A 10,203-nucleotide genomic window follows, 5' to 3' on the forward strand; every position below is an offset into this window, starting at 1 on the left:
ACACGACCCCACATATATGAGTGAACATACTCCAGGATTTCCTTGCTTGTGTGTTGATTGGTACCGAACTTCACTTTGCGATGCTTTCCCTTAACGCAAGCTTCACAAAACTTTATCTTTCCAGTAGCATCTCCACCAAGAATTCTTTGTTTACTTTGATTTGACATGCCCTTCTCACTCATGTGCCCCAACCTACGTTGCCACAACTCTGTCTTTTCATCACCTTCATTCAAGGATTGGGAGATAGCCACCATTCCTATAACTTTACTACCTTCTTAGGATATAGATCCCTCCATGATTCATCTTCCCTTTTCATTATAACAAAAGAACCTTTGGTCACTTTGATCCAATCACCTTCACCAACGTACCTTGTCCCATTCTTAGCCAACATGCCAAGAGAAATTAAATTCTTCCAAAGTTCTGGAACATACTAGCAATCTAACTTCCTAACCATGCATTTATGCATCTTAATCTGCACTGTGCCACTACCTTTGATATTACTAACCCACTCATCACCCATCTTGATTGTGCCATCCCACTCTTTGAAGGAGTCGAACCAATCACGATTATACATCATGTGATAGGATGCTCCAGAATCCCAGACCCAAGCATCAATAGAACTTGATATACTCACAGTCAATACATCATCCCCTTCATCAAAACTTTCTTGAACCACAACAACAGTTTTACTGCTAGTTGATTCACTTTTGAACTGTGTCTATTCTCCTTAAAGTTATAACATTTCGCGTTCGGTGAACCTTTAGACTTCGATTTTTAATATGATATCCCTCTGTTTCCCCCTTCCTCTCTTATGCCATTCCTCTCCCTGTGAACAAAACAGAGTTGGACACCTCTTCTCCAACTGAAACTTTTCTTTTCAGTTCCTTGTACATCAAAGAGTCCTTCACATCATTAACATTGATCGTTGTCCTACCAAAGAGCATGGTATCGACAAAATTCTCATATGAGTTCGGAAGAGAACATAAGAGAATAAGCGCCTGATCTTCATCTTTAATCTTCACATCAACCCTTTATAGATCCAAGATGATGTGATTGAAGTTATCTAGATGATCTTTCACTTGGGTACTTTCAGACAATCTGATAGTGTACAACATTTGCTTCTGATACAACTTGTTCATCAGTAAGTTGTTATCGTACTTATCAAAAAGTTTATCCCAAAGCCCAGAAGCAGTTGTGATCCACGACTTCCCTCAGTACTTCATTTTTTAAGCTCAATAGAATGATACTATGTTCCTTCGTCAGAATGTCCACCTTTTTCTCAGCTGCGATGTCCTTTGGTAGTTTTGCCTCTCCTTCCAGTGTTGCTGCACACCCTTGTTGAACCAAAAGAGCCTTCATCTTCACCTTCCACAATGTGAAGTCATTTAAACCACTGAATTTCTCAAAATCAAACTTATGAGTAGACATCTTCAATCACAGGAATACAAATCACAACTCTGATACTGCTTATTAGGAAGAAAAGCGGATAACTAGCAAGACTATAAGCATACGGGACACAATATTTACGTGGTTCGGTCAAGGTGACCTATGTCCATGGGAAGGAGGGAAGTATTATTTTATTTCAGAGTTCTCAAACAGAGGCTACAAGTACAATTACACAGAGATTCGCCTATCACTCTAGAATTCAAGATACAAAATGATCTAGCATGCATCCCTATTTATACTTGAGGAATCAGACCTAAAACCCTAATGACCCAAGCCCATTGGCCCATAGTCCCATGAAAGGTGTCAACCAATCACAATTTGACATGCATCATTTTTTGAAATATTTATCCATGGCATACAACTCATGAGCATCAACAACCCACATGATGGAGCATCTTGTGCCATAGTGGAGCATCATGATATACAAGTGGAGCATCATGAACACTAATGGCCCAACATCCATCTTGGTGGCACAACATGGTGTAATCCTTTAGCAATACCAACTTCTGAGCATCCTTGAACAATCTTGAGCATCATATAGGACTTCATAGCATACTTGACTCATAATGAACCAATATGGTCCAGCTTTTGCCATGATGGTGCAACAAGTGTATGGATGGCGCAACAGGCTTCAAGTGTGGCGCAAGAACTTCTAGGTTAGAGCAAGATTACCACCTTGGCGTAACAGGAACATGCATGGCATAAAAAGGTCATGCTTGGCGCGACAACATACTCCATTGCACAAACAAAGAAAAATGAAAGAAAAATGAGAGAGAGAGAGAGAGAGAGAGAGAGAGAGAGAGGTGGGGTGGATAAGTGGGCCCACTTTTATATTTAATAATAATATTATTATTAAAAAGTGAAAGAAAAATGAAAAATAAATTCATTAAGGGTATAATAGTCTTTTTAGTTTGGATAGGAACCAAAACCGCAAGCAAAGTAGCTCAAAAGAACTACCAATCCAAAAAAGTCAGGGTTTAAACTAAAACCTCAAAAAAATGCATTACACGGGCACCATTTTTGCAATTTAGTCCTGAACTAATGATATTTTATTTTATTATACAATCAAAATTTTAGTTCTATTTAAAAAATATCAACCAACCGTGGCTTTTACGAGTTTTAACGTGATTATAAACATGTTAAATGGATACAATAACACAGATCGATTATCACTTTAAGGTTAATCAATTTTACTTTTTTTTTTTTTTCATTTTGTTTTCAATTATTATATATTACACATTTAATTTAGTTTTATATGCACCACAAGCAACCATGAGGGGAGTCAACTTGGAAAGAATCAAAGGGGGCAGAGAGAGTGTTTGATAAAATAAAGAAACCCGATCAAACTGTTTCGGATTCTTCACGCTTTCTCTTTGAAATGTCCGTTTTCTAATATAAACCCTAACCGATTGCACAGAAAATCTATTTTCCAGCGTGTTTGTATGTTATCTGAAGAACCCTAGGCAATAGCATTTCAATCCATAACGAATTTCTCTACAATTGCAATATTTTACCAAAGTTTTCTAGGTTTGATTGAAGGGGTTACGATAGATATAATAGAGAGGGAAAGAAATAGAGGAATTCTGGTATTTGGTGGATGGTCTCATGGGCGCAGCGGGGTCAAAGCTCGAGAAAGCTCTAGGAGACCAATTTCCTGAAGGCGAACGATATTTCGGACTAGAAAACTTCGGTAACACTTGCTACTGTAACAGCGTCCTCCAGGTTCCATCCGATTTCCTTTTTTTCTTATTTTGATTTGGTAGGGTTTGTTTTAATGAATACGATCTTATTGGTTTATTTACTCGAGTGGTTATAGAAAGATTAACTTAATATTTCTAGTGGCGTCTGGAGTTAAACTTTATCTATATAACTTGCTAAACTTTAGTTCAGTTGACCCGATGTGTTAGAGTATCTTCTTTCGATCAATTTAACACGAGAAATGCATATTTTGACTTCATTTTGGGCCAGTTTCTGCAGTTTTCAGATTTAACGTCTTGAGTTTATATATGGTTAAAAGATATTTCTTGATAATTATTTGGTTTGGGAAGCATTTTCTTCAGTTCTTTGGATGTCTTGTAGTTTTAAAGAAAGGGGTACCAGGAATGGTACTTGAAGCATCTTGTCAAATGGCAGAATTATGATTCGATTCAAAAGCTACATCAATGGAATAGAATTTATAGATCTGTTCTTTACACATGCTAATTTGCAACCTTATTTTCATTCTCTCCCACTACATACTTTTTTTTTCTCTCTCTTTTTTTTGCTTTCAACAAAATGTATGTTATAAACCATGCTATAAACTTGGCTCTGTAAAAGTGCAAATGCATAAATAGTCATATTTTTGGCCTTCAATTGAACTGCCATCTCTTTTTACCTTAGTAGTAGTCCTTCTTGAAGATATTGAAAAAGCCTAGAAATTCATGTTGCTTGTTATAACTTCACTCAAAGTTTGACCTGAACTATTTTATATATCTTTTTCTTAAATCATATCTTTCAGGCTCTATATTTTTGTGTTCCATTTCGTGAACAGCTACTCGAATATTATGAGAAGGTTAAAAATCCAGATGTAGAAGAAAATCTCCTTACATGTTTGGCAGAACTGTTTACACAGGTACACATTTTCACCTGTAAATAACCTTAGTAGTTAATAGTAGTTCTTTTCTCTTAAATCACTTTATATTCCTCCACACAATCGGCCTTTACCATACTTGTAACCATTCCATATATGTTTTTTTTTTTAAAGTCGCATTTTATTTTCCTCATGATTTATATTAGATTAGCACACAAAAGAAGAAAACAGGTGTTATTGCTCCAAAACGCTTTGTACAAAGAGTGAAGAAAGAAAACGAACTTTTCCGTGGTTACATGCATCAGGTATGATATTATATATATAATATAATATGAAATATGAAACATTAAAATCCATTTATACTTAAATTTTCAAATATCAGTGATGATGATGATGATGATGATTTGAGTTTTGTGTAGGATGCACATGAATTTTTAAACTTCTTGTTAAACGAACTAGTTGATATACTAGAGAAAGAAACAAAAGGTACAAAAGAACATTCATCACCTCCTGAAAAGATTCCCAATGGTATACATATGCCTCAAGCCAATGGTGTTAGAAAGGAGCCCTTGGTTACATGGGTTCACAAAAACTTTCAGGTATATTCATTTCATTATTATATTTCAACAATTAATATTTCATTTTACTTACCAATATTAAAATTTTCCAATTTCAGGGCATACTCACAAATGAAACAAAGTGTTTAAGATGTGAGACTGTAACTGCAAGAGACGAGACATTCTTGGATCTGAGCCTTGATATTGAGCAAAACAGTTCCATTACAAGTTGCTTAAAAAACTTCAGTTCCACCGAGACTTTAAATGCTGAGGATAAGTTTTTCTGCGATAAGTGCTGCAGGTTTCTTTTTCTACTTTCTTTTTCAATTTTTTTTTTTAATGAAGGAAGTGTTATTAATGTTTTGTGGGGGCCCACAGTTTACAGGAAGCACAAAAGAGGATGAAGATCAAGAAGCAGCCGCATATTTTAGTGATACATTTGAAGCGATTCAAGTACATGGAGCAGCTGGGAAGGTACAAGAAGCTGTCATACCGTGTTGTGTTTCCACTTGAGCTGAAGCTAACGAACACAATGGAAGATGCTGACTGTGAGTACTCTTTGTTTGCGGTGGTGGTCCATGTTGGCAGTGGGCCCAACCACGGGCATTATGTGAGTCTGGTGAAAAGCCATAACCATTGGCTGTTTTTTGATGATGAGAATGTGGAGATGATTGATGAGTCAGCGGTTCAGACTTCATTTGGTTCGGCTCAGGAGTATGCAAGCAACACTGACCATGGATACATTCTGTTTTATGAGAGCCTTGCTGGAAATAATAACATCACCTCCTGCTGAATTAATCGATCTTTTTTTTTTTTTTTTTTTTTTTTTTTTTTTGTGTTTTTATTGTGATATGGTAATGGTATAGAACATTTTGGGTTAGATGAGGATGAGAGGATGGATGGGTTTGATGTACAGTTGATATATGCTGCTGCTGCTGATATTTGACTTCATCTGTTGTTAGTGACACAATAAAGCTACTTGCTTGTTTTCTTTTTTATATGTATTATGTACTTGAGACTTTAAAACCCTGCTTATCATCATCGCTGATAATAATTAATCATAATGGCTTGGGTTTGGGTTGGAAAAACCTTATTATTTTTATGTTTGATGTGCGTTTGTGTAAGCAAGTCTTGCAATACATTTTCTGGTGTTTAAACTTATATCAATTACGTGTTTAGTCCAACCTTTTTTTTTTTGTTTGTTTGTTGTAAGATGTAACTCGTTTTCTACATTAAAGTATTAAAATAACAAGTTTGGTTTTTTAGTACATGAAACTGTATAACATCAACAAGCTTTACAGCTAATGGTAGTATATAGATATATGCTTTCTTAATAAATATTTTGATCGTTTTTTATTAATAAAAATGTTTATTAAAATGTAAAGCTAACATAATAATTTATAACTTAACGAGTACCCAATCCACCATCAAAAAGTTCAAGGTGGATTAATACTATCTTGATCCATTTGGTTACATATGTCCCTCTATTGTTATCTATTTTTTCTATATTTTTCCATTAACATGAAAAAAAGAGCAAAATCAACTTTCATTTCACTTAACTCACTAAAGCAAAGAGTAGCTACTAGATAGACAAAATTAGTTAGAGACTAAGAGATTGGTCTATCGTCTTTTATCATTAGAAGTCAACAAAGAATGAAAGCCTTTCCCAAACTCCAACATGCCAAAACATTCTTAACTTTTTAATATAAAAATAATATGAGAGAAATAGATATATAGATAGAAAGATAGAAAATAGGAGAATAAAAAAAAAAAAAGTATAAGAGGGTCTTACCAACAACACACGTCACCACTTCAAATGAACATCACCTAAGCAGAGGGTGGTGTTCAATTGGATGATGAGTGGCCACATAAGACTCTTACAACAAAAACTTAGACCATAAAGTATACATACCAAACCATCACACCAAAAATGCTACTACACAACATTAGCACCACTTACTTAAGGGTGTACTCACGACTCTATATCACCAAACCAATATTTGTATTCTATGCATGAAATTTTATACATTGGAGAAGATGAAGAAGGTTTCTTGCGTTGTGAGGTGTGACCCCAACCACGCCACAACACTTCCACACCACCCAAGGATGATGTATATGCTTTGCTCGTGCAAATTCTACCATATCAACACAACACTATAGACATAATGCATATATCCAACGATCTTACAATACAAAAGAAATATAATAGTCGCATGACAACTTACAAAATCAATTTTGGTGTTCACACCAATTTTGGCTTCAAACTTTTCGAATTCAGGCTCATATATAATATCAAAATTGGTGTCATGAATAATATAACATCAAATTACAATTCACTAATATCAAGTTTGATAATATTCATATTATTTTATTTTGTTTTAATTACTCTAAGTCTGAGTTTATATATCTCATGTTAATCTAACAATATAGTTTTATTTTAGATTTAATATTTAAAATATAATATAAATGTAATTTTTTTAATAAAATGATTGTTTTAATAATATAATAATTAATTCCAATTTTTTATACACTTTAATTATTTTATGATATTTTGTCTCATAGATAATTTGTAAAGCTTTGAAATAAGAAAATATAAGATAAAATTATAAAATGCTAATATATATATATATATACACTCCAAATAAATTCGTTTTATACCAATAAATACTTATGGTAAAAAGTTTTGTAAAAACTTAATCAAATAATAAAAAGCTTTATAATAAGTTTACAAATGAAAATGTTTTTAGAAAAAAAAAAAAAAAAAAAAAAAACTTATATTTAAAATTATTTTCTTAATAAAAGAACACAGAAGTGTGCTACTTTTTATACTGTATTTAGTAAAAAAAAATGTTAAGGTTAAAATGATCTTAAGAGTAAACACCCTCCAAATAATTCGTACAATTCGTTGAAAGCACATCACAGTCAAATTTACAAACTAATAGTCAGGGGCACAAAGTTTCCACGTGTACCCTTCATGGACCACGCAGATGTCCAAGCATCCCCCATAAACTTGGGGGCAAAGTAAGGTTAAATGCATGTAACTCAAGTGTGTCCTTGTCATTCCACTCCCAACCTATTTTCTCATTTAATAACTTTATAAATTTGAGATTATTATTTAATTACTTTTTTTATAATAATAACAAATTCACTTAATTTTAAAACTCGAGTCTATCATTATCATATGAACTAAAACAAACCTGCTTCAATTATTTTCTCAACTTAATTACATTATTTATCCATCATGCATGAATGGGTTGTACGGTACCAACACACATGCGTGCGGCGCGAGTGCTACATCTTTAAACCAGTAGACCGCGAAGCATGCAATCAGATTTCCATTCATAATATAATAATAACCGTTTGTTCACGGCAGTGTATTTGGTTTCCTCTAGTAACACCGAGAGAAAGAACAAGTGTAGAACGATCTAAAACTGAATCAGATTTCTTCGACCCCCTAAACCCTAACTGTTTCCATCGATCACGCTTTCGAAAATGAATCGATTACTTACGATGTCGATTTTGAGGAGGTGTATGATCAACAATGGCCGGAATTTACATGGAGAAAACATGTTGCGGTCGCCGGAATTGACCGCAGCGGTGCTACTGAATTTGAGGCCGTTTCATCAGGGGGTAATTGGTCGAGCTGATGATTTCGGAAACTTTAAGTGGAGGAGGATGATGAGCTCCACTGCAGAACCTGCGGCGAAGCCGCCATCGTTGAAGCAGGGTGATGCGGGGACTGAGAAGAAGGAAGGCGGAGATGAGGTTATGCCTGCGAGCTATTGGGGAATTTCGAGATCTAAGATCACCAGGGATGATGGTTCTGAATGGCCGTGGAACTGTTTCATGGTAACTAACAAATTTGCGGTTGCTTATTTTGACATTATTTTTAAACCCGTCGCTTTAATTCTTCGAACACATACGCGATTTGAGATCTCAGCATGCTATTGAATCACAGATTTGCATTTACAATCGCATTTTTACTCGTTGGAGATGCATATTAAGCTGGACATTTCCATTTCGTTTATGATCTTATTCATGTTTGCGTTTCTCTCTGTTTCTTTCTTTATAGCCATGGGATACTTACGAATCAAACTTGTCGATAGATCTCAGCAAGCACCATGTACCGAAGAATTTCCTTGATAAATTCGCTTTAAGAACCGTGAAACTCCTGAGAATTCCAACCGATGTCTTTTTCCAGGTACGTACACCACATGTTATTCCCTCTCTCCTGTGCATCAATCTGCGTTCCAAAGCTTCTAAGTTCAAAATTCAACTTCATCTCGACTTGAATCTATCTATCTATCTATCTATGTTTCAGAGGCGATATGGTTGCCGTGCAATGATGCTTGAAACTGTAGCAGCAGTCCCAGGAATGGTGGGCGGAATGCTGCTCCACCTGAGATCTCTACGGAAATTCCAACAAAGTGGTGGTTGGATCAAAGCATTGCTTGAAGAAGCTGAGAACGAGAGGATGCACCTCATGACAATGGTGGAGCTCGTGAAACCAAAATGGTATGAACGACTTCTGGTTCTAGCAGTTCAGGGGGTGTTCTTCAATGCGTTTTTTGTTGCATACATATCATCTCCAAAACTGGCACATAGAATTGTTGGGTATCTTGAAGAAGAAGCTGTGCATTCATATACTGAGTTTTTAAGGGACATTGAAAGTGGTGCAATTGAGAATGTTCCAGCTCCTGCTATTGCTATAGATTACTGGAGGCTTCCAAAAGATGCAACCTTGAAAGATGTGATAACTGTCATTCGAGCTGATGAAGCTCATCATCGAGATGTCAACCACTTTGCTTCTGTAAGTCTGACGCAACCTTTTTGACACATAGGTCATGTTTGTGTAACATGAATTTTGACAGTAGTTTGTTAATGTTGCAGGACATCCATTTCCAAGGTAAGGAACTGAGGGAGGCTCCAGCGCCTGTGGGTTACCATTAAATAAATCCGTTTGGTTACAGAGGTATAGAATTAAAATTTGTGTTAATCCCTTCTTGTTTTTAATCGAGCAAACAAGCATTCCTAAGAAATTTGGACTTGTATTCAAGTATGGATGTTACCACTGAAGCTAATGTTTCTAAAGAAATCATGTTTTTGTGTTTGGAATAGTTTTACACTTGTATGACGTAAGTTTATATGTCACTTGTAAATAAGTGTCAAATCATTATTGTATGGATAAATGCAATTACGAATCTAGGATTTAAACTCAAGGGTGTCCAATTTAAACAAGTTAAAATTTTATGCTTGTCGGGTCGGGTTGTTAATAATATCATCTAATGTATGTATAATAATGAATCTAATTTTAATAAATTTCTTACAATTGCTCATGAAAAATTTATATGTATATGAAAATAATCCGTAGAAAAATAGTTGCCAATTTATTTTTAGTGATAATGTTTCAATGTCATTGACATGTTATATGTAAAACTATTTTAAACTTTATGATTCTTATTATAAAATATGAGTATAACTAAATAAATTATAATATCCTAACCACATAATATTTTGTAATGAAAAAAGAAAGTAAAAAATATAAGAATACAAAGCTCTCTAGTTGAAAGCACTATAGGTAAACTAGAAAAAAAAAATCTAGAGTGTGTTACATAGGCCTGACAATTGGGT

The 10,203-nt window shown here is 34.7% G+C and overlaps 2 protein-coding genes across 3 annotated transcripts; both read left to right on the forward strand.

The window, feature by feature from the left end:
- Nucleotides 1-2,705: 2,705 nt before the first annotated feature.
- Nucleotides 2,706-5,570, forward strand: LOC145047494 (ubiquitin carboxyl-terminal hydrolase 4-like). Of its 2 annotated transcripts, none has more exons than XM_078995772.1 (6): nucleotides 2,706-3,168; nucleotides 3,977-4,057; nucleotides 4,222-4,320; nucleotides 4,435-4,614; nucleotides 4,692-4,873; nucleotides 4,951-5,570. In XM_078995772.1, the coding sequence occupies exons 1-6, from the start codon at nucleotides 3,052-3,054 to the stop codon at nucleotides 5,363-5,365; spliced, it is 1,074 nt and encodes a 357-aa protein (XP_078851898.1). In that variant the 5' UTR covers nucleotides 2,706-3,051; the 3' UTR covers nucleotides 5,366-5,570. The 2 variants fall into 2 exon arrangements, with proteins under 2 accessions (XP_078851898.1, XP_078851897.1); XM_078995771.1 differs by having other exon boundaries at nucleotides 2,707-3,168; nucleotides 3,944-4,057.
- A 2,356-nt stretch (nucleotides 5,571-7,926) lies between these two features.
- AOX2 (alternative oxidase 2) lies at nucleotides 7,927-9,689 on the forward strand. The gene is made up of 4 exons (XM_078995773.1): nucleotides 7,927-8,421; nucleotides 8,645-8,773; nucleotides 8,894-9,382; nucleotides 9,463-9,689. The coding sequence occupies exons 1-4, from the start codon at nucleotides 8,065-8,067 to the stop codon at nucleotides 9,520-9,522; spliced, it is 1,035 nt and encodes a 344-aa protein (XP_078851899.1). The 5' UTR covers nucleotides 7,927-8,064; the 3' UTR covers nucleotides 9,523-9,689.
- The last annotated feature ends 514 nt before the right edge of the window (nucleotides 9,690-10,203 follow it).

Source organism: Lactuca saligna, chromosome 5 (assembly GCF_052625555.1).
Source record: "Lactuca saligna cultivar CGN05327 chromosome 5, ASM5262555v1, whole genome shotgun sequence".
NCBI lineage: Eukaryota > Viridiplantae > Streptophyta > Magnoliopsida > Asterales > Asteraceae > Lactuca > Lactuca saligna.

Bases quoted from the DNA above. Each gene is read 5' to 3' on its own strand.
- LOC145047494 (XM_078995771.1), top strand. From the start codon at position 3,052: ATGGGCGCAGCGGGGTCAAAGCTCGAGAAAGCTCTAGGAGACCAATTT. The intron at 4,615-4,691 runs GTATATTCATTT...TTCCAATTTCAG, and splicing joins GGGTTCACAAAAACTTTCAG to GGCATACTCACAAATGAAAC. The intron at 4,874-4,950 runs GTTTCTTTTTCT...GGGGGCCCACAG, and splicing joins TTCTGCGATAAGTGCTGCAG to TTTACAGGAAGCACAAAAGA.
- AOX2 (XM_078995773.1), top strand. From the start codon at position 8,065: ATGAATCGATTACTTACGATGTCGATTTTGAGGAGGTGTATGATCAAC. The intron at 8,422-8,644 runs GTAACTAACAAA...CTTTCTTTATAG, and splicing joins GGCCGTGGAACTGTTTCATG to CCATGGGATACTTACGAATC. The intron at 9,383-9,462 runs GTAAGTCTGACG...TTAATGTTGCAG, and splicing joins ATGTCAACCACTTTGCTTCT to GACATCCATTTCCAAGGTAA.